Source organism: Linepithema humile, chromosome 1, assembly GCF_040581485.1.
Source record: "Linepithema humile isolate Giens D197 chromosome 1, Lhum_UNIL_v1.0, whole genome shotgun sequence".
NCBI classification, from domain to species: domain Eukaryota; kingdom Metazoa; phylum Arthropoda; class Insecta; order Hymenoptera; family Formicidae; genus Linepithema; species Linepithema humile.
Window position 1 is genome coordinate 26,860,457 of NC_090128.1, and position 24,702 is coordinate 26,885,158.

At 46.6% G+C, this 24,702-nt stretch overlaps 1 protein-coding gene across 4 annotated transcripts in view; it reads left to right on the forward strand.

Moving 5' to 3' along the window:
* The window catches only part of LOC105668540 (discoidin domain-containing receptor 2-like), a 190,689-nt gene that overhangs the window by 106,725 nt on the left and 59,262 nt on the right, over positions 1 to 24,702 (forward strand). For all 4 annotated transcript variants that reach the window (XM_012360979.2, XM_012360978.2, XM_012360981.2 and 1 more), the window contains one exon: positions 16,575 to 16,628. In XM_012360979.2, the coding sequence (XP_012216402.1) occupies positions 16,575 to 16,628 (54 nt within the window). The remainder of the gene's footprint in view (positions 1 to 16,574; positions 16,629 to 24,702) is intronic.

The window sequence follows — 24,702 nt, forward strand, 5'->3', positions numbered from 1 at the left end:
CGTTATTTCCTCGAGATCCCTCTAGAAAACCTCTTCTGGAAGTTCTTTCTCCTCGGCCAAACTCGGCTCCATTGTCGGATCATCGTGACCCCATTGAATCGAAACCCTCGTGGAGGAAGTCATCGTTGCCGGTCGACGAGACGCGGTCGCCTAACTTTTCCTCCTCCGACGCGGCATCGTTGCCTTCGATGTCGTTGTTGTCGTCTATATCCTCGGGGTAGATAACTCGAGGGGAACCGCGACGAGAGTTAAATCGATATCATCTTTTTGTCGTTCCACCAAAATATTGTGCCTCGAAAACTGTGGCAGTAATTAAAAGAACGCTTATACGAATGAAAAATAGGTAAACGTTTTATCGCAAAATGAAAAAGAGGTAAACGTTTTATCGCAAAATTTACCGTGTTGGAAGATGCGCTATGGAAATATATAACAGGTGCTATTTATTGAGATTGTTATTTTTTAGTGCTACGATTTATTTAATGCGATCGCGGCAACGTAATCAACTTTTTCAGTTTTATATAAATTTTAAGAACAATTTTTACTGACTTTTAAATTAAGTTTGACTAAATTACTGGCTAATGTTTAAAAACAATATTCCAAAATTACTTATGAAAATATTATTACGAATAATTTTATAAAAAAAAGAAGAGTAACAATAACAACAATGTATTAACTATACGTGTTTCTTCCAATATTATTAAGAACGAAGGGATTGGGATTTGTTCCGCTTTTCTCGCGCAATAAAACCTCAACAAGGCTTTCTGTGTTTCTCCCGATGCTGTCAGGCGTACGAAACGGAAGGACTTAACCGCTACACCTGCAGGAGCTCGTAAGACATCTCGAAGTTTATCCGGCGCGGTCCTTTCAGTCGAGAGATCAAACGGATATCTCTGATAATCCACTTAGAGAAGGTAGGAGGTCGCGAAAATGTAGGGAGAACGGTAATAGGGCGTCCCGCAGTGACGGATACGACGGAGGCGAAGAGCGTGTAGGGCTTCTCGAATACTCGACCGAGCGTGAGCTCACATCGATCGCGAGAATAAAGCAGCTTCTTTCTCCGGGGCCCTTCGGTCCCCAAAAGTCAGCTATCCCTCCCGTAGCATCGTGAAACTGGGTCCACGACAATGAGAAAGAGACGCCCCTTTTAACGTGATTCCCCTCCCGGTTGCTTCAGCTGTGCCGCATTATACACGGCCTGACGACCCATTCGGTATACCTCGAGGGAGGGCATACATGCTACTTCTGTGTTTAAAGCTGGCTTATTAATTCGCAGCGTGCGCCTTTTGTCCTCGTTTCTTCATCGCCGGGCAAGCGCTGCCGCTCGCGCGCGATTCACGGAGGCGACGTTTTAGACGACGGGACGAGGATCCGTGACTCGGTTTATGTGAGATCGAGCGGATCACGAGTGGGCCCGCCTCTCCACCTCCGGTCGCACTCGTGATCGAAACGATTTCGCGCCGATTGCCGCCGTCCTGTTCCCATAGCGAGAAACGCGGCGTGCACGATCGCATCGGGTACACCTTTGATTCACGCTCCACACGAGCATATCTTACTCGCAATGGCAGTCTCTATTTGTCTCATAAGAGAATGTTTTCGCATTAGATGTAATTTAATAGCTGTTTCAGCTGTAAATCGTTTAACGTTACACTTTCGAGTTCAAGCGTGATGAAATAATTTCTCACATTCGGTCAGTTAAAGATAATAATAAGCGATTCTTGAAAATGTTATTCGCTTTTTGCGCTGAAAAGCGTATCTTATTTCTGCCGGCGAATCGTGCCGACAGAGTTACGCATTCGATGCGGATAATTTAACGGGGCAAAGGAAAGTAACGTACGTAATATACAGTGGAGATTGTTATCATCAAAGTGTAACGAGGACAGAAGGAGATACGAAGTTTCGCCCCGAGGACGGCGTAGCTTAGAAACGCTCGTTCGACGATTCCTCGAGGCTCCTAATGCTCCCTGAAGCGTATCTAACATCGATCCCGGCCCTGCAAAATCAAGGGGAATTTCGGGGGCTTTGTGTACGTACTCGCCAGGCCGATCCACGACCGCATCTGCCTGAATAAAATTTCTTGGAACTCCCTCTTTCCAGCCACTTTTTTTCCATCGAGTCTAGCCTGTCCTAGTTAGGATGACGTTACCGCGACACCATGACGCCACGATCTTTATGAAATCTCGTGGAAATTACCGTGAAGAGATCATCCTGATCGTGACTCAAGAGATACATATCGCTGGAATGCATCACGATTCTGTCGGAATATACGAAGAAAAGCAGATAGTTAACTTTCCAAATAACGAAATTATTTCTATTTAATATTCTTTGAATGTTAGAAATATAAAGTTTTTATATTTTGTTCAAGTTCGACATTATTCTTCGGTTGAACAAAAATAACTAGAAGCTACAGCAAGCACTATCTCGTCTTCCGCAAGCGCGGCAATGGGATCGCCTCGCTGAAATTACCGTGAAAAGCTCGTAATGTCCGTGACACAGGCAGTCAGCTGTTAAAGACGGTTTCGTCTGGGTGTTCTGGACGCGTCGTCAGTCGCGAAGAATTTGGAGAATTTTATTGGCGAGGACAGGGATATTCATGAGTTGCCGCGGTGAGCGTACACCCGCTTCGAGAGAAACGTCGAATGAAAAGACTCGTGACAATAAAAATGGTTGGCCCGATTCCAGATGCTCGAGATTTCTGCGAGGAGCGGCGTTCCTTGATATATCGCCGGCGGTACTATAAGTAACGTTGTCACGAGACGTCCACTCGTAATACACCACGATATTTTTAATAATCGAGCTTTCCTGTTTTCCTCCTCCTTTCTCGTGATGCATGGCGCTTTATTCCGCCTACGTCCTACGCGGAAGTTGAGATATGAGACCACCGCGGAATCAGGATATATTTCCAATATGCACCGGTTATACGATATTATTATTAAAATCGAGGATGGAGAGACGCGCGCGCGGACGCGGGAAATGCTCTAATACGGAATGTCATACATGATGGACTAAATTATCAAAGTTGTACGAACGGTGTGAATACATCTGTAAAACGCGTAACGAGGGCTCGACGCGCGACGCATTATAGTCTTTCCGCTTCCGCTTTCTACTTCGGCTAACAAAGTTTCGCGCAGCGCTTTCGCTGGAATTATCGCGGCGCCGGGGGTAAACTGCGGGGCCAAACGTTGCGGCTCCAAAGTTCGCCAGAATTCTACGCTCATTATTAACGTCCGCGTGGCGAAGTGACGCGCGCGGTGCTCGAGCCCGCGCGTTGTTACTCCGAAATTAACTGCGGGCCAATCCGAAATTGCCGCCGCGCAGGTGCGGTTTTACGGGGTGAATTTGTATGTAAACAGGCTTCGATCCATCTCCATCAGCAGCCGAGCCCTCGGAATTGGAGTTCGAGAGCCGTTTGGCTGCGCCGTTAACGGAAATTAATGTTATGAACTCGATGTGCCACCAAACCGGACGTGAATTGATACGACTTCGCGAACTGCGCTTATGCCGCAGCTGCGATTATGGATTCCATGAGCCAAACGCGTTCCCTGGCAATGTCGCGCTCGGCTTGCGAACATCATCGAAGCCTTATTACGATTCAACGTAGACTACTCAATCTCTCTCGAGCCATCCAATCTCTGTAGAAGCAAATTTTCAGCAAATTTTCCACGAACAAATGAAATTCATAATTACTTAATATTGAACAGAAATAATAATTCTTCAATATCACGCGAATACGCTGTAATCGTTTTTATTTTTTTATAGTGTTTACAATTTGTCAATTTTTAACGGAATTAAATTTCAACGGGCTTTTATCGTACAGCTATGGTCCGGCCATCCATGCGATTGATACCGCACGAGCAGAAAGTGGCTGACGGCAGATTAGATGGAAATTGCATCGCCGCGAAACAATTTAACTGTTCGTATTTGTATGTAAACAAGCTTCGATCGGTCCCGGCGTGGCGTTGCGACGGACGCTTACCCCTGGCAAAATCGTTGACGGAAATTAACGATATTAACTCAATACGGCGGGGCGTCGGATGCGAATTGATATAACTTTATAGACCCATGTGCGGCGGCAACTCTCGCACCCCGGCGATAATCTGCAGCGAGACAAATGTACCTCCGCGAAATTCCGACCGGGATCCCGTCTGCCATCGCCGAAACCCGGTCGGAACACGGCAACGGGCGGGCACCAGCTGTCCCATTTAATAGAGCAATAAAGACGTGAATGGAGCTTTGATTTATGCGGCTCCTATTATTATCAGTCCTGACTCCGGGATAACGTGTAACGTTCGTACGTTTCGGATTTAGCTGCGCGTTCGGAACAGTACCTGATTTGCTCGCACAATGCCGAGCGCACACATACACACACACACACACACACATGGCTTCTTTCCCCCCGTTGGATTCTTTGATATTTTTTTTATCTTTTTCATAAAGCCGCGTTCGGAAAAAAAGTTACGCGCAGGTATAGAAATAGTTGAGAAGATATATTTATCCTCTCGGCAACACCGTGCACGCAGTACGTTATGCGTTTCGCGCTGCGCTAGCCAGAACGTAAATTCCACGCTTATTAATCTTGTCATATGCGGCACGCGCGCCTTTCCGTCACGCCGTGCCGTTTTCGCTCAATGTCGAAATTCTCCAGTGCCTCCCCGAAATTTTCCGCGACGTAGATCATCGCGCGCGCTTTGAGGGAACGGCAAAAGCGCGGAGTAAAGAGACGCGTATAACCGGTTCCCTATGGCGTCCCTAAATACCTCGTACATGGTGCTGACATTTTCGCGCAACGCGCGGTGACATTCGTCACCGTCGACCCCGGCTGGGGGGAAAAAAGCCAGGGATAGGAGAAAGGCGAGCGAGCGCGCGCGAGACTCTCGTTTAACGATCCACCTGTCGTTGAGCGAATATTAGGTGAGTCCGCGTGGCATTCACGTTCTAAAAATACGACACCACGTGCTGCGACCGTGGCGGAAATACCAAACGTCTCGGCCGTTCGCGCCGTTCAGGATCGAGCGTTACGCTTCATCGTTCTTGTAACGGGCGGAGTCGATTCTCCTTCCTTCTACGGTGGAATCGTCTCTCTCTCTCTCTCTCTCTCTCTCTCTCTCTCTCTCTCTCTCTCTCTCTCTCTCTCTCTCTCTCTCTCGCCGTCTTTCTTTCCCGCTTGTTTACCCATTCACCAGTCCTGGTAAACTACCGGCTCGTTTGCATGCTGGCGCCGCCGCGATGCTCGAGACATCGCTCGTAAGCGTACGCCGCGTATCGCGGGACCCGGTCAAGCGTACGAGCGCGAGCGATAAATGCAAACGAAGGAAGGAATAAGGCTTGACTATTCGAACGCTCCGCGTTTTCACGCAGGCGAAGGAAGCTCGGCGCATTACGCTTACAAATAGGCGAGACGGTATTTCAGCTACGTGGAGAAAGTCGTGGCTGTCGGACGGAGGATCCGCCGCGGCGTACATTTACGAGCGCGTCGCGGTATTCCGACGAGATGGGAATCGCAGAATTATTTAAATTGTCGCTTTTAGGACCAGATTAAGACCGCGTACTTAAACCGCACCGAGACTTTCATATTTCAATTTCACGTTGTGGATTAGTAGGATACTTGCATTTTTTTCCGTTTTCCATTTTCTACTCCGCGAGCGGTTCTGTTACATTTTTCATCGCGCTGTTACAACATTATTAATAATACGTTTTATAGTAGACCGGCGATCACTCGCCGATCAATGCAACCGGTCCACCCACGAGGCTTGGCCACGTATCTCGTAGACTATAATTGATATTCGAGTCACTACCGGACTTACCGTACCGGATTATGTAGTCACACGTGTGCACGCGGCTGAGGACAATCGTGGGCGGTTTCCACGCGAGGCGATATAATTGACCGCTTTATTACGATTTTATTATAATTACAGAACGGGAAAAGAGAAATAGAGAGCAGACGTCTAGCGGCGCTCCGCGTACAGTTTGCACAGAGATTATTACCGCGTTTAAATTCGTAATAGGCCGTTAATTTAGTGGTTTCGTTTGCTCAGCTGCAATCGATTACAAACGGTAGGGCGAGGCACGAGAGCACGACTGCACGACTGCGATCGACCCTACGCAAGTGCGAGTCTATCCAGCCTCGAAGCGTTAATCGTCGGAGTTTTTTTTCTCTCCCGTTTCAAAGTAACCCTTGTCTTCCGAGTCATCAATCTCGCGCGATCTGGTCATTAAAATGCAACGGAAGACGCGGAGTTTCAGATGAAAAGGAGGGAAATATCGCGCGTCATAATATACGCGTCCTCTTCACCGCTATCCCTCTGTTTGAAAAAAATTGTGTGGACTGTACTTGATGGGGAGAGTGCAAAGCGCATCCCTTATTATTTACTCTCGCATTATAAGCTTTCGCAAAAAAGGAGAACGGTGAGGGATGTGGGTGATGTTTAAACGTATGCGCATTGTGTGCAGATGGTTTTAATTAATAACGTGAGTAATTGAGGAATACGCCCGCTGCTCGTGTATAATTTACGAAGAAAAACTGACACGATTGGTAGTCTTGAAAGGAAAAAGTGACTAATGGATACCGAAGAATGCTTTTAAATGTCACAATAATCCGTCGTCGTGAATAAAGCATTATTAATAAATCAGACTGATATTCCTTTCAAAGCAAGAGATTCTGTATTTTATCTCGAGAGAGAAGCATGAAAAAATATGAGCTTTGTAATCGAGTTATAATTGTCAGACGCTATTCGGTTTACCTGAATGCACGCAAGGCTGACGCATTCGTGTCACGTAGGAGCCACGCTTCCTGACGAAAAAAGCTAGCTCCCCCCCGCGTCTTCTCCCCGATTCGGTGCGAAAGATTTTTCCATAATCCCATGACGCACGTATATGCCATGTAGCAGCGACGGGCACGTGCCGGCCGTTATGACTTCCTTTGCAACCAAATTTAATTTACAACGGCCGCCCGCGGTGCTCAATTTTCGTTCCCCTTTCATGCTCATACTCTCGAGAATAGCCTTTTCTTGCTACGTATACCGCGCCTACGATTCACGAGATAAATAAACATGTACGAGCAACAGTTCGTAAACAAACTAATTTTATGCCTCGCTTCCGTTTTATGTCTGCTCGCGAGTCGTTTCGCGAGGGTAACCATGTGTCGATGAATTATCCGTTTGTTAATTGCGTAAATCTTTACAGCGCGATCAGTTGTTATGGCAGAATTGTTAATTGTAATTGTTATCAACGTTAATAACACTCGAGCACGCATACGCAAACTATAATTATCGAATTAGTGAAAAATCTCTTTTGATACGTCGAAAGTCTATCATCTCGGATGCAAATCATTCCATTTATCGTTTACCTATAGCAGGTTTGATTTTTTGACGAATCTGCCCTTCAGTGTTCTAATACCAAGAATCGAAAATCGTGTCGTCGCGTCACATGGTGATATTTAAATGTGAACGACCGCGTCGCGCGTTGTACATCCGGCGATCACGTATTGATAGTAGCGTGGTGTTGCATCGGTTCGTGCGTCCCTCCTCCCGGTGTACCTACCGGCTTGTTCGACCGTGCCCTTAACGGCCTGCTACGGATCGATTTCCAATAATCAGGACCCGAACACCGGCAACGAGCCGCCAGGAGTCCGTAGGGAGAAGAAGAGGGGGGGGGGGAGTTCGAAGAATCAAACTAGGGAACGAAAGAACATACGATACGGTCCAGTGCACCCCGGTTGCTTCATTCGGTAAATTCGAACATTACAGGATACTATAAATCTGCTGAAACTCGGGGCGGAGCCAATCGTTCAGCCAAAATGTAAATGCGGAGATTCCGCAGCAGGCCGTGTAATTTTTTATAGGAAAACTTCTCAAGAATTCTTCGATACTGCGCGTCCCACGTTAATTTAATTATAAATTTCCGCACAACACGCTCAGATTCTTAAGTAACAATTCTGACGTGTAAATTGTTTACAAGCGATGAAACGCACGTAGGACATTTTGTTGAAACTTGGAGATCCCGGCGCGTGGCAGATCGAACGGTTTATCTGAAAAAAATATCGTGTATCCACTAATCATATGTTTGACGGTCCACGGAAGAGAGGAAGGGCGTGGAGTACCTACCAGCTTAGTCGACCGTACCTTTAACGGCTTGCCGGGGATCGATTTCCGATAATCAGAAACCGAACACCGCCAACGAGCTGACTGCGATCGGTAGAGAGGACTGAAAAAGAATCGGAGGAGAAAGAGGAGGGAGCGAAAGAAGGGAATGAAGGAGGTAGGGAACCGGGTGGTGGGAGGAGGAAGATATTGGGAGCCGATGGATGTGCAAGCTTGGTTATACTAGCCAACGAAAGTCCCGCACGCTTGATGGAGAATCCTTTTAAATCGTTTTCCTCGTCTCGATTGCCGCTATCGGTCGATATGACATGGAAGTTAACGGTTGAGTTACTTCGATTCTCCTCCGGCAAAGATTTCCAATAAAGACACCGCCGGCTTGCTACAAATAACGCAAGACGATTAATTTAGATAAGTAGAAACACGGAATCGCGCCGTTACGCGCTGTGTTTAACAGGCGAGAAACGAATGCGCGATAATATGATACACGGATAGAATGTTGCGCGCGCGATTCATGGCAATATATATTCTATCCGCCTGCTTATATCATGATTGATCTCGTACATACTCTGTTACGACACCGCCATCATTTTTCAACGCGACGGTCGATTCTGCAAATTTCGTATCGCCCGTTCGCCGAGACACACGCTTCCACGCTTATATCGTGGAGAGCGTAGGTATATCGTCTCGCGATAATATTACATTTAATCGAAAGTCACTGATCCGTATAGTGGACTCTCGCAGGTGCTTAGGGGGGAAAAAATGGTGCGACGCTTGAGAAATTAATAAGCGGTATCAGCGAGGGGCGAGAGAAAGAATTGATTGCGGCAAAATGTCTTAACGAGCACTCTCGCGCGCTTATTTATCGTTCCGCGCGCAGTGTTGCCGACACTCATTACGCCGTCGACCCGTATATTCATTATGTTGCCGGCGAAAATACCGTACCTACCCACCTAGATAGAACCGCGAGTCGCGTAAACGCCGTTACGCGCATTTCGCGATGCGAGACACGTCGGGCGCGTTATAGTCGCGGCGCGGCTTCGGCCAGACGAAATTTATTGCTAATTGCTTTTTATTTACAACAAACGTTCGACGTATTTATCAAGCTAAAGTATACTAAAAACTTGTCGGGATTTTACGCCCTAGCGTTCGACGGATTTTACGAGTGGGTGTTATTTACAGTCGGATTGATTCCTGCAGAATGCAGATATTCCTTTAAGGCCATCCACATGAATCTTGAAGCGCGCGCGACGCCGGTGTATATCCCGCCTCGCGAAGCACTCGCTTTTGTGAACGACAAGGGCTGTAAATCTGCTCGGCGTCGTAATATTCGGTCGGCTACATAATTCTTTCGGAAAGCCCGGTTTCCCTTTCGCGCCGAAATTGCATTTCTGAAGATCGCGTATCGCAGCCATTCGTTTCGCCGCAACAATTCCTCCTGTAGCTTTTCGTCGCAACACATTTGACATTTCCGCTAATTAACGTCAAAGCGATTTCAGTCACGCGCAGCGCCGATCCGCATAATCGAAGCGACAAGTTCTTCGCGTGCGCGAGACGAAGGCGCGGCTTGAAATTCAATACTTTATATTGACACTTGACGTAACGCAATCTTTGCTCGCCTCGCTGGCTCCAACGGATATTGACAGTCAACGTAAGAACCTGAGCGTGGTGGAATATCCGTGAACCGACCACATTGATTCCGACCATTGTGAATCGGCATTCGCGGTTATGCTCGTAACAATAATGGCGAGCGTAAAGTTATCCGTTCTGTATATGAGACGCGACGGTATATTGACGATGATTTTTATACCCAAGTAATTCCATTCATTGTATCTTAGCACTCCTTACATGCGATAGCGTATAACGATTGCTATTTTTACGATTATTGGTGTATAAAAAGCGCGCTAATAAGGAAACGGCGTATTCGCGTGGACGGCGCTTCATTAAACTACAACGTGGAACAACTTCCCGGACGAACATTTATATCCAAGCTTGCAGATGTTTTCAATCTCTCTTGACAGCCTCCGCGAGGGTTGCATCTCGCTTGCAAGCGGTCCGCGATAGATCATCGTTATGATGTATCGTGCGCTGGCCGCAATGTCACGGCCCGGCGGAGCTTTATGAGACTTTTTGATTAAAACGAGGAGATTCGAAACGTCGTCTCGCGGGCGAGACGTCTGGCAGCAATACTGCGGTGTATTCCGGTCGCGACACAATAGTCGGCTCCCGTTTCCACCTCGCCCGCCCCGGTACACACATCCACCGGTTATTAGCCCCCGTCTTTTCTGTCATTAACGCCCGGTGGACTTTGGAAAATTGGCCCGAGCCGGACAAAAAGGCGGACGGATAAATGCGCGTCACGTGCGAGGCGTCGAGACGTGCGTACGGGTGTTGATGAAACTCATCGTAGGTGATTCCGGCTCCTCGCTGAGACACATCGGGTGTCTCCCGAAAACAACGACGGAGAGGGAACATTGCAGGGGGGGGGGGGATGTCGGAAGGGAATGCGCGTCGGACGGATACGAAGCAGGAAGAGTTTGCGTGTCCTTCGTGTGTAGCTCTGTCGTGCGCTCTGCGTACATCCGGTCATCGCTTGTCTTGGTCGCACCTGAACGTGACGTGTTCCGAGCATCGAATATTAATTGGAGTGTCCGATTTCGCTTTCGCAAGAACCCTAGCGTGACTTCTCGCTCCGACTCGTCGTCGCGTCATCGAGCTTAGATTCATGCGTGCAAATCGCGTGCGTCACTGTTCACGTTACTATTTATTCTATTTTAATTATTTTATATCGACGATATAGAGATGAATTTTTTACATGCAAATGTTTTGCAATTTATTTAAAACTACGATTGTACTGTGGGCGAAAATATTTCCTCTGGGTGGCTTTTATATTTAAATTATTCCGCAATATTTTTAAAACGTCCTAAAATTTAAATTGTGCGTAAAAATTGATATTTATATTAAAATACATTGTTTTTAAAGAGACTAACAACAAATATTTTTATATATAAATCTTTTGATCCGAAATGGAACAAAAGCCATGATGTATTGCATATTTCATTGAAATCGGCGCATTGACGAAGACACTCCATCGGAAATTATTCATATGTCAGAGGACTACTTATCTGCTGCGCATTGTTTGACACGTCAAGCGGTTTGATCGAGGACGTCGAGAGTCTGTTGAACTCTCTCGATATTGATTTTCGAGATTTCTAGCCGCGAAGGGGCACTCAGCTCTTTCGCGAGAGTAAATATTGGGTCGTCAGGTCTGACGTTGATTGCGCGGAAGGGAACAAATGTAATTTTAATCGCTATTCTGGGGCAGCGTACCTCCGGCACAGGAGTGGAAAATTTTTCCCGCTTATCGCGCACCGCGCTCTCGGTCCCCCGGTCGATTCGATTGCGAGTATAAATATCTGTTAAACCCAAGTGAGATACGCGCTGTAGATGGCGAGCGATCTGGCGCTCGTTCCGCGTATTGAGGTCAGTAGACATGTTGTCCGCCCGCAAGCCGCGAGATAGAGATATCGGTTCTCATAAAAATCGATCAGCTTGCTTTCATCATCGCCGGTGATAAGAGCTTATCGATCGTTTCTACGAATCTATATCGTGGAACTCGAGCCAGCCGGACTTCCACGTGTATTACAGCAATCAGATTTTATTGCGCGATCATCCAATCCATTTGTGGTTACATCAAACGCTTTTGTGCTTACGCGTATTCGCCCGAACGCGTATGTGAACATCCATACGTGCACGGCGCGCAATTATGTCGCTAATGATAATTTGTAAATTGCACATCTCTCTGTAAATAGTATATGACTCCAAAATCATTTTGAAGGAGCTTTCACATATTTGTTTCGTCAAATAATTTTTGATGTTACCGGATACATATAATTATCGCACATGCGCATGGAGATGTAATAAAAAGTCCAGACATTCTGAACACAGAGTGCGATATACATTTAGTTAACTTGCCGTATAAATATTTGCGCTCACTTGATCAAATATGTTCCTCTTGGCAAACGTTCTTGCATTTTGGTTCTTCTATTTTATAAATTGAGTCGGTCCAGACCATTTTCCCGTGCTAGGGTGGAAAGATGGGAAATACGTTTACCCTTACGTGTAACGCGAGCGCGTGTATCGGGAGAAACTTGGCTGCGTGTAGAAGTGGGAACGGCTCTCGTCGTCGAACAAACAGGTAGAATTCGATTTGTCGATTGGTATGCTCCGAAATCGAGCAATCGGCTGCCTCCGAGCGAAGACCCCCTGAAACAAAATATTCATACGCTATTAAATGCCCGTTTCAAAATAAACTATTCGGTATTTTTATGCAATGCAATTTTAAAATATATTTATCTCCATTACAATCGAATAATATTTATATTATTGTCCTGAAAAGAAAATTACGTCAATACACAAAGACATTTTTTTACATAAAAAAAGACCGATATTGTAATGGAAAGAATATTCAACTGACACGTATTTCTCATTCGACTCTCGCTATGTGAACGCATTGTCACTCGTGACGTATTTCTAATAAATATTTCCCGGCATTCTTGGATAAGGGGGAAAAAATCGATTTGCATGTAATGTATGTATATAAAATTTCCTAACTCCTATAAAAAACCGACGGAGTGAGACACGTGACGAGAAACGGAGGGCGGAGTTCAACGTTCGCGCGCATTTTTACGTACGTGCTCCACTAGAGGCACAATAAAGCAAGTACCGCGACGAGTAAAAAGACGAAAAAAAAAAAAAAAACGGGGAGGTGGGTACGTATAGGGAGGGGTCTGAGTGTACGGGACGCGCCTTTGCCAGTCGGAGTTATAGTGATAACGCGTCGAGGAAGAGTCGAGTTTATTTTCGTTCTCCTGGTGCTTCAACCTGTAGCTCCGGTTCTGTTTGCGATTTATATTTCGTGCTATGCTCCGATGACAAATGCTTCCGTCGCGTCCTAGCGAGACTGCAAAGCCGCTCCTTCCCCGTTCAAAAAAATCAGGACTCCACCCACTGTCTGCGTTCAAGCGTCGAATTATTTAGAGTAGGCAGGGAGACGCCGGAGAGAATCGCTACATGCGATTTTATGGATTCTCTTGAGGAGTGCTTCGCCAATACTCTGAATTACCGCGTGATATTTTGCTTTTCGATAACCTTTCTTCCGTTATCCTGCACCCGGATATCAGCGAAGAAAGGAAATCTATATCCGCGCTCTAAAGCATCCTTTTCAATCTTAAACGATTTTTACGACGGCTTTCTGCGAAAGTTTTATAGCTCGGTGCTTCTTTGAAATTTTATTTAATCTCAATCATCTTTTTCCATTGTCCGCTCAATTATACAACGTTCAAAATTTTTTAAAACATTTTTCTAACTTTTGCAAAACAAATTCTGTTAGCTTCTGTACTTTAAAACACCTCTATTGAAGTCCTTCGAGACGTGGAAAAAGACCGGATATTCTCTACCTCGAGGCGAGTTAACGAGTCGTCCGCATGAATGCATCGGGTGCTCGCGGCACGACAGTAATCGCATAAACAGGATGAGATATGACGACCGAAACCGAAACCCGGACGGTGTCTCGACGAGAAATCGATTACGTGTATGTAGTCGACACTACAAAGGGCTACGGTCGCAGTGCGCAATAACGCGAGCCATTAATAACGATCAAGGCGTGATCCGCGTCCGTCGTCCAAAATCGTGACGCATTGTATCAGGTCGGACCACGAGAAGCACGTGGGCACGATATTTGTAACGCTTGGCACGGTAGCCGACGAACGTGCTGAAGTCAGTCGGACCCTTTCTCGTTGCTTCCCTTAATCTTGTCGAACGTACTCGGAATTGTTGGAAACTGTACTAAATATCAATTCTTGCGCGCGCGAACTTTATCCCGAACCGAAATAAAGTGCTTCCGGCGTGTTTCGGGGTAAATTCTTGGAGCGATTTTTCCCACGACTCGCGCCCCGCGATTTATTCTCTTACCGCCTGAATTAGCGGTCGCGCGTCTATAAATTATCGTGTTCGGCGCATGATAGCCGGCGGACCCTCGTTAAATCTTGATGCGGCGTGCATAAATACGCTCCATCTTACTGGTTTTACAGTCCGGGTAAATAAGTCGATTATATTGTCACGCTTTCCGCTGCAGGTAACATATTAATTTCCGTCGAGCGGCGTCGTCATCGATTACGCCTGTCGGTGTGCGCCGCGAAAAACGCGGTAGCCGACTCGAAATAATTTGATCGCGACGAAAAAGCAAACGCGCGCGAGTTGCACGTGAAGCAAAACGTGACCGGCGTCCGCCGGCAATTATCATAAACCACTATCAATACTCGTTCGCTCTCGCCCATTAACTTTGCCCGGAGGACGCGCACCCCGGGATTCGCGTAATTGGATACGGAGAAAAGTCGGCGCACCCGATACCGAGATTTACGGTAACCGTTTCAATCGTTAATGACATTCAACTGCTCGCTCTGTGAGATCCGAGCTTCTTTTTCGAATCAGACGGGCGCAGCGGCGACGAACGAAACAATGCAATAATGCCCGTGCGAAATTGAGCGGACGTAATAATTCACGCGCGGCGCGTTTCGGCAGCGTGTGGCTTCGCACAATGACCGGTACATCGGCCTTCTTAAAGACGATGCAGCACCGTAGGCTCGCTCGCTCGCTCGTAGGCGTCGTGCCTCGTTCCGCGGATCGCCTGAAGTGTCAGCAGCAACGCCGGAGGGACCATTACGTCCATCTGCCGGCATAACGAGCCGTAATTGAAATCTCTCGTATACGAGCGCACGGCCTCGCTTTCTCACGTTAGGGCCACAATTGGCTTTATTGTCGCGGCTGCTTGACGCAGCCATCTCCAGCTCGTATTGCGCGCCGGCCAACGACGGCCACGGAAACCGAGGCGCCGGTCTTCCTCGCGTAACGGCGACCGATTACTCCGTGCCATGGCGTTCCTCTTACTGCTATCGTGCCACTATCACGATATCCGATAGTCGGAACCGACAGCAAGCGCGATGACGATTAGAGCTATGTGCAGTCCTTGGTGCATTTGATAATCTCGAGCGTCACGCGTGTTACTGCGTCGGTGTCACTTTATACGTCGTAAAAAAATAATCAGACATGACACTTAATTAATATAAATTTGTTGCCATTACAAATAAAAAAATTTAAATATCTTAAATTTTTTGACTGAAAAAAAAGTTTGATATAAAGTTTGAAATTCTCCATAAAATGTGTGCATCATAATTTATATTTTAACTTATACGAATCTTATCGCTTCTTTGTATCTTCGTATCGCTTGAAATATTTCGATACATCGATAACGAAACGACGTTGACCAGGCAGCGAACGGTACTTCAGTTCCATACACAGAGAGTATCGTCATTATGCGTCTTCGCGCATCATTATCGTACCTACAGCACGAGAATGTCTCGTTAGGTCTGTCGAAACGCGTGGAAGGAGTGAGTGCCAGACAACCGCGTACACGTATTCGTACTTCGGGCCGGTGATTGGGTATATCGATACGCATCGCTCGGCACGTTCGCGCCGCGGTGACAATAATCTCGTTAAGAGCGGAATACGCACTCCGGGGAAATAAATGACATCAGCGGGCGACAAAACTTTCGTCACCAAGGAACGGCAGTCTCCATTCAACTCGAATTTGTGGGATCCGCCAAGGGAATACAGATTTGTATAATTCTCGAATTAGTTTGATAAATCAGATTTCAAATGCCATAATAAACCATATCAACTCTAACTAGTATAAATTTTGTATACGCTACATTACCAATAAGAAACGTTGAATTAGAAAACGAAGAAAATGTCAATATTTCATTAAAACTAAAAACAGGTAAAAACAGGTTTTCGCCGTTTCAAGTAGAACTCAATTTCAACAAATCAGTGAGGTAAACTGGATAAAGACATTAAATATACATATATAGTTTGCACGCAGCGCTTAATATGCAAGATTCTAATTTTATACCAATCTACATCGGTATCGAAATAAATCTTTATAAAGTCCAAGCGCAGGCAAGTTTCTCGCGTAATGTTACTCAGACATCGAGTAATTCGAGTTAATCGATTCCCGATAGTGTTAGTTCCGTTCTGTGTGGTACTCAGGGACCATTATGGCTACGCTCTTTTCATTTACGCGAACAGCAGGCGATCATCGTGGAGTATTAGCGTGTACACTCGCAATTACTATAGATAATCGTCGCATTTCGCGTTATTTATTTGTTCGAGAATTGCATCGCGCGAGTAATCGAATTTATCGCCGGTCAAGATAGAGGCAAGCGGGAATAATTCAATCACGTTTACGTTCACGTTCGACATTTTTCGATTCGCCGTGTCGCTACAATGAATTTTTCAACCGGCGGAATTTACGTTTGTAGCGATCAAGATTTTTCGGAATCGCGTTAAAAATGTGTCGCGCATGTAAAACTCGATTGTGCCGTGCGAATAAATCGTATTAATTAGTATGTTTGTTTGTTGTAGGTGTGTTTGAAACAACAGCGGGGCCAACGGGTTGCAGCGGCGGAACATCGGCTGGTGAGTAAATTTCAGTATTACGTAATGAATCGTTTTGGCACGTAGTGTAAGAGCGCGAAATAATTGCCAGCGCGCTGGATTCACATTGTGTGTCCCTTGCGGCCGAATGAATATAAACGCGAGATTAGGATGGTGCGCATATACGGGTCCCGCGCGTATATACAGTCCCACCGCAACGAGCGTTTTTTAAGTGGCTTGTCTATACGCCTTGAGGTCCAAACGAGTGCTTCCTGAATAAGCCATTCTCGAGATATATTATATATCAATATTGATCGACTCACTCTGTATTTTTTTCCTCTCAAATCGATTATTTCTCCGCACTTTTAAAATTCAATTTTTTCTCAAACCCGTAATTTACACAAGTAATCCTCTTTAAAAACGATAACACACACCAGCAGTTATTACCGGCAAGATATATAATTTGCCGGAACGTGTTATTAAGAATACCGTTGATGTATTATCTCGTACGATTTCACGGCCTTTCTACTCAATCGTCGATTGCAATTCCTTCAGAAATGTTTTTTCAGATCAAAGGAACACTTTTTTCTCTTTGTGTCCTAGTTCGGAATCTAGTCGATTATTAATTATACTCATCGTAGATCGATCGTAGACAACTCGTCGCGGCCAATTAAAAGCGGATGCCATTATCGATGTAGATCGCGATTCTTCCGCCAATCTGGTCGGATTACTTCCTCGATGTAATATCTCCCGTCAGCGGCATGGTCCAACGGTCCATACGTATCCCGACGCGGACTATTCGCACCGCGATCGATGTCCATCGCTTCGTAATTAATACTCTCTTACCGGGGCGCGTTGACGGGTCGTTTTAACGCACTGTCGAGCTTTCCGTTAAAATATAGAGGATGCTCCGGGCGTACACGATCCTCTCTCTCTCCATATCTCTTTCTCTGTCTTCGTGCACGGTGGCTCATCGATCAATCCGGAACCATGCCGCGCGTTTATACACCTGCGCTACCTGCGCGACTTGATTGATGATATCACATTGTAAGCGTCGATCAGCCGAAACCTACGGTCCGTGCAATTCAATCTGCATGGCTTACGTATGCCTTCCTTTCATCGCGGAGATATCGATGGTTGCGGGGGGGAGAAAAAAAAAATAAATTGTAGGCAAACGCGTGGGCTGCGACGCGGCAAACGACAACATTATTATCGTGTTTATCTTATCGGCGCGGAAAAACGTAGACTGAATAAATTGATTAATTCAATACTATACTTTCACTTTGGCGTGCGCACGCGATACGATTATTGAGTCATTTCATTCGCGAGAAATCGCGAATTGTTATCACTGCAATTTTCCGTTCCGCGCGAACTTAGATCAAATATTTTGCTTATTGCCGCCACGGACAATTCGTGGAATATATTCCATGGACTTGGAATTTATCACCGCATATTCCTGTCTACGCTTATCCGCGTGCGGCATCGCGCGGGCATCGCCGGTCCCATCGCTGGCGGAATTCTTACTTTATCGAGGAAACTCGCGCCTGATTAGCAGAAGGAAGCAGGAGTAATTTCGAGCCCGTTAGCGCAGCTGAACTCGGCAGGGCAGATAGCTATGACAAGACAAGAGTTTACACGGTAGACGGGAGTAATTACATCCAAGTTTCGGCCCGAGTTCTCTCTCCTCTCCCGCATCTCGTGCCGTTTCTCCTCGCCGACTCTCTCTCTCACTCTCTCTCTCTCTCTCTCTCTCTCTCTCTCTCTTTCTCTCTCTATCGGACACGTCGCGTTTCTGTATCTCGTCGCGCTCTTCCTCCGCCCGTCTCGCACTCCGCCCGATGCAAGCGGTGCATCTCCGCGCTTCGCTCCGGAGATAATACCCGCGTAACGTATTATCTGCAACTACGAGTCTACCTGAAGACATACGCTCCGTGTAGCAGCCGCAGAGGATTAATCAGTCGAAAGTGCTGCATTCGTGTCGATTCGATCTGACCCTCGCTTATCGTGAGAGAAACGCCACGAACGGCCAATGTGAATGGAGAGAGATTTATCTCCGTTAGAGTCAATACTTATATGATTGAGAAATATCATTCGAGTATCTCTTTCTTCACACAACGCTCCGTTCTCTCGGCTGTGTTTCTTTCCGCCGCGAAATGGATACATAGGTATAAATTTGTTCGTCGGATTTTTATGTGAGCTGCGAGCTTGATTTACGAGCCTTTTCCTTTATCCGTTATAATCAAGAAGAAAACCCGGGCGGGAAACATAAATCAATGGCTCGTTGATCGCTTAATGAGTCGTTTCAATTCCGCGAGGCGATGTTCGAACGTGTTTCGTAACGGTAATTATACGGAATCTGTTTATCCATTTTTAATCTCGCCCGTGTCTCGCGCATCGATCTCATAGAATGGGAGAAACTTTTTCAACGGTTACATTTATTAAATCCGGATCCGTCTTGATTGCACGTGTCTTGTCCGCATGTCCGAGGCTACGCGTAAAGATATGATGCATAGCGGCCTCGATGCCTCGAATACTCAAAATGTTACAAGATTCATATATTTCCACGATCCTCTCTTATGTGGCGCAATAAATAACAATGTTACGACAGGACGCGAGACGCGGGCCATGAGAATAATGATAAATGACTATCAAGACAACGGCTGTATCACTTATCTTCTCTACAGCGAGAGGTGAGGGACGAAGCATCGTTAATTTTACACGATATCAATTTTCCGCATACGTTGTACGATGATCATCGCTATTCCTTGTCTCTCGATACGCCAATGAAAATGATTACAAACTACCAAGGTGATGTGCTTCTTTTCGCGCAGGATTCGATCGCAATTAACGTCACATGAAATGAGTTTTTCTCGCGAGAGGAGATTTATAGTACGATTTATCAGTGAATCAATCTAAGCAATTAGCAACAAACACTTCCGCACGGCTCTTACAAAAGCCTGGATCGAATTAAAGCAAACGAGTCGCGAAAGACGAATTGCTCCGGCGAGCCTTGATTCCTCTCCACTCTCTGTCTCCCGTCCAACGTTATTTTTTTTATTATCCATGGAAAATTGAGTTTCGCCTTTTTCTCCGTCACCCCTGCACGAGCGGTCCATTCGGATGGACTTTGTCTCGTTCGATTTCCTCTTTGCGCGCGAGCCTTAACACCTCCTTTCGAACTTTTCGTCAACGCAATTCTATCCTCGCACGAGGTAATGAGATTTCTTCGGGCGCACAAGGAGAGTCACTCTGTAATAAGAATTCTTCGTCGAAGTCCGTGGTGCACAATAAGAGCCTCTTCCTTCTGGCTGCCGTGGGAGGAAAAAGCTCGCTCGCGCGAATCCACAGTACGGGGGGGAGTGCAGGAGGAGGAGGAGGAGGAGGAGGATCGGCAACGACGACGCGGAGAAGGACGCGACGCTGAATATATGCGATCGGGGGAAACCGTCTATATTACATGTAGGATCATGAAGGGTGGAATGATTTATAAGCGAGACAACTAGAAATGCCACGAATGGCTTCATGCAGACTCACGGCAATGCTCGTAACTTCCAATTAGGCCCCGCGCTTGTGTATCCACTAACTTCCGCGCTTACAAGGGAGATTAAATGCAGTCCTACGTATGACACAATGTATAAATGTTTCCTCCATAAGTAATAGATACGATCAATCCTCACATTAGGAGAGTAGTCTTAACTTTCCGAGAACATTTTCGAAAATTAATACAAATTCAAGCGACAATCGAATAAATAGGAGTGAAAAATTGCGACCAAAAATAGATTTCGACAGATTGCACCGAGAAGAGAAATCCTGTTGCAACAAATAGTCAATGTAGATTTCCTCGAATCTCGCGCGCAAAATAAGAGAAGGAAGGTATCGGTTACTTCCGAACGGGGTTCAGTGACGAGGGGAGGGAGCTTTACGAGGAGCAATTCTTAGCGTCTCTCTTTCGTCGGATTTCATAAAAAGAAACACAGGTGTGCCGCTGCGGTCGGTTGCGATCCGCAATCTGTGGCACCTGTCGGCGGCGAGAGAATGGAAGAATTCAGCAACCTCTTCGGCACAGTACGACGTTGAAAGCCAGGGCTGAAAATACAAGACGTCTCTGGGCCATGCTTTATTTCAGACCCCACCTTATATTCTATCGCCGGCGCGCGGTGCGGCACGAACGGTACCGTGCTGGAGATGCTCTTTCCAGGAGGAGCCGTTCCAGACATCTGTTGCTTGCTCTCTTCTTCTCCGCAACAAGGCATTTGCATAATTATAATCTCGCCTCGGCCGTCTCGAAAACTCGAGTTGCACGTTCCGCGGGCCGGGCATCCGCGCCATGCTTCCACCATGTACATCCGTTTCCGAGCTTGTTAGCGAAAAAGGAAGAAAGGAAGGATTGCTTCCGTCAACCGACATAATTCTAAAGACATAAACTCTTATAGAGACAAGATCGAAATCGAAGAATGGCGACAGTCCGCATTAACGACGTGTGGTTGAGACACATTCAAGAGAGATATACATATATTTGAAATTTCTCAAGACTCTCTGGGATAAAAATAATCTTCAACTCCTGCATTCTTTAATTTTACAATTTGGCTTAGAGTTGATTTCTACAGCGTCAATTCAACATTGATTTTAAATTATTGAGTACAAGTTATTTCAAAATAAGGAAAGCTTTGAAACTAGAAAGCTTCAAATAGAAAATTATTATATTTTGGTCTAGTAAATCGATAATAGTTGTTTTTATTTTATGGGTTTAAAAGGTCAAAAAACGATCATTCTTCTTTCGTTCGCGGTAGAACTATGTAAGAACATACATTTCTCATTTCTTACGGAACGCATTACGGCGCGGTCGCTTACGCGCGAACAATACCAAAGAGCGATCGTGAGAGTGGTTCCATCTAAAAGCGAGAACGCGCGAGATCAAGGAATTTATCCCCGGCCGGCTGGAAAAATCGCACGCTTTGGGAAGGATCTCTTATAAATCGAGCATCTTAGGGGTCGTGGAAGGTGATGAAGGACCGCGGGGAGTTGCAGAAAACGATCGACAATGCCAGGCTGAGAGTATCCTGCGGGAGAAGCCCGCAGGGCTATCACCGGCCTTGGACTTGTATGGATAGGATTACGGCACGGTGGCGAGACGACGAGTGGAGCGAACGGAAAACAGGAAATGAGTATGAACGAAGGTATTTTCGCGAGGATTTGGCCGCTGTCAGGACGCATCATGAACGCCGCCGTTCAAGAACGAAAGGGATGAGCTTGACCCTCCAAAGGAAAAAAAAAATAAAAGTAAAATAAAATAAAGCGCCAAAAGAAAGGAGGAAATGCGCGGAGCGCCTCGGTTCGCTCACCCTCGACGCGGCGGATCTTATGGGATTCGACTCTCGATATAATTTTTCTTTCTCGCCCTCAGAAGCGTCTCATTTTCCGCGATTTCGTCGCGTCATATACCGTCGTCGACAATGGCAGTGATTTCTATCTATTGAATTCCGCCTCTCGCTTTCTCGCATTACCTTCCGATCTCTCGGCAGCCGCCTCGCGGTTCCTCGCCTTTTCTTACGTCTGCCGGGTGTCAAATGATGCGTATAGAATGGACTGGAAAGCTATGGTCGGGATCCATTATCGATCGTTCTCGGCTCGAAGAATTCAAGCAGCCCGGCGTGGCGGGCAGATCGAAAGGGTAGGAGCAAAGTGGGGTCGAAGACAGGGGAGGGAAGATGGCGCGGAGGAAAGAGGAGCGGGTAAACCCCTCCTGGAAGCTTCTATAGGAAGAGGGCCAGCCCTCGTGTTGGGAGCTGTTGGCTGCCGTGCCACCCGGTGATAAGCCGTTACCAGCCACGGAATTGCCCTGAAACATCGACCGGACTTTCCGATGACGCGGAATTGCCCCGAGGTTTCGTTCCTCGAATTACTCGATCGCAGGCGACCGTCTACGCGCCCAGATCTCGTTGGATCGATGATACTTTGTCCTTGCGCGCGTCCTTGCACGAGGAAAATATTATTCCACATTCACGTAGAGCGTATATAATTCGATACTTTCGAGGTGATTGAGCATCTGGAGTACGTTGAGTGCCCTTTCGCAAAATCATTGATAATTTAATTTATTTTATTTTTTTTTTTTAATTTTCCGTTTCTGTATTCAGAAAATGATTAATTTTGCAAGCATTTACTCTTCAATAGAAGAGTACAAGGAGGCGTTTGAGCGTTTGTCTTTGTTTCTAGTTCAAAGACAGTAATCGCGATAGGGTAAATTGGACTTCGGTAAGACAGCGAGGCGTATCTCGACGCTCTTAAAAGACGACCTCCTTTTGTTTGCCATTTTGCGTCCGCGCGAGTATTACATCACGGCGGAGCGCTTCTCGGAAGGCTCGACGAGCTTAAAGGTTACAATTCTGACGATCGCTTTCCCCCTCGCTCTCTCTTATCCACGCGCCGATCGGAGCAATTTATTATAATCGTGCATGAGCTTCAACGTTCGTATACCGTCGCACTCGTTACTTCTTCCCTCCCTCCCCCCTCCCCACCCCCCGCCTCTGTTTTTTGTGTTCTTACTTTGTACCGGCCGTATATATTTCCGTGGTAATCTGCAATGACCGCCGACGTCATTTGCATTCGACGTTGCATGTCCCATCAGTTTACTCTAGGAAAACATGCAACCAAGGCGACCAAAGCATTTACATTCAAATACCTTTCTTGCCCGAAACTCATGGCGCATGCAAGGCAGAACGCTGCCAACAATTGATCCTCATACGTCGTTGAGGAAATAGGAAGAAGCGTTTAAGGAGAAAACAAAGTGAGTGCAGCCGGCACGCGGCGGAGCGGGAGGTGCGCGCGCGGAATTTGAAAATAATTGTACCGTACCCTCAATACGCTATGCTGCTTTTACACTCGGCTCAGTGTTACACGGCAACGCAAGCTATAACGAGACTCATTCCCGTAAAGTGTTCCCGGGTAACGGTATCTTTTCAAGAAAAAAAGAAAAGCTGACCATTAAATATGTTTCTCCGCCCTCGAGCTCGCCGTGCTTTCATCAGCGCGCGAACTTTCCTTTGAAATTCGCTGACTTGCTGTTTGCGATGAATGAAAGCGCCTAGGATAGACGTTCATTGTACCGGTGCAAACGATTCTTCGCGAGTTTTAATTAAACGCAAGAAAGGAGCGCGGGGAAGGAAGGAAAATTTGAAGAAAGTGCAACAAAAGTTGGGAATAATAGCGCCGGGCCCCCGGTAGTACGTTTCATTGTCTCTGACGTTTACGTTTAGCGATCTCGAGACTGTGACCTCGAAAACGCGTTTCTGCAGATTGAGTCGGTTATTTCCGGCCACGCCGGAATAGCCGGGTTATCTCTCCACTCGTTTCGCGTCTTATCGGACCCGGGCGCAAATCGCCTACTCCACGCAGCGGATCTTTTACTATCCACGAGATTTGCATTTCCACCTGACTCGATTGCTCGCATCTCACAAAAAGCAATCACCGTGCCGGACTTGCACGTTGGCGATCAAACAGTTCTTCGCGAGTTTTAATTGAAAACGGAAGGTGGAAGAAGAAAGAAAGACTCCCCCCCGTGAAGAGCGTAAAGGAGAAGAAGCGAAGGTAAACAGACGCTAATTGGGGCTCAACCGCCGATGTTTACCGGATTACCTGCGGAGCCGGCATCGCTTGCCAGATGGCCTGCCTCGTAGGCGAAATCACGGGGCTAGATTTCCCCATAGACATAATAAAAATAGGGGTCCGGGCCGGAGTTAGGTCCGCGGTCTAACAAACGGCGCGCGCGCAGACCCCCAGCCAGGCTCGACATCAACATATATTGGATTATGTAGATACTTGTGCAGTCGTGAAGGGTACTCGTGGCTCCGAGATAAGCTGTATATAGAGTGGATTCGAAAGAACCGACCAGCCTGAATGAAGTCAGAACGCGTGAAGCCGAATGCTTGTCCGTGGCGGTGGAAGAACGAATGAGGAAGTTGAATCTTATTGATTCTCGCGATAAGCGCGCTTGCGAGTTCAGCCTCTACGATACATAGCGCCTCTGCGATGAGCGATAGGCCATCGATTGCTTCGCTTAAATTACATCGTGTAGCTGCATTGAAGTATACAAACGTTGATGATTTCCGGCGAGATATTT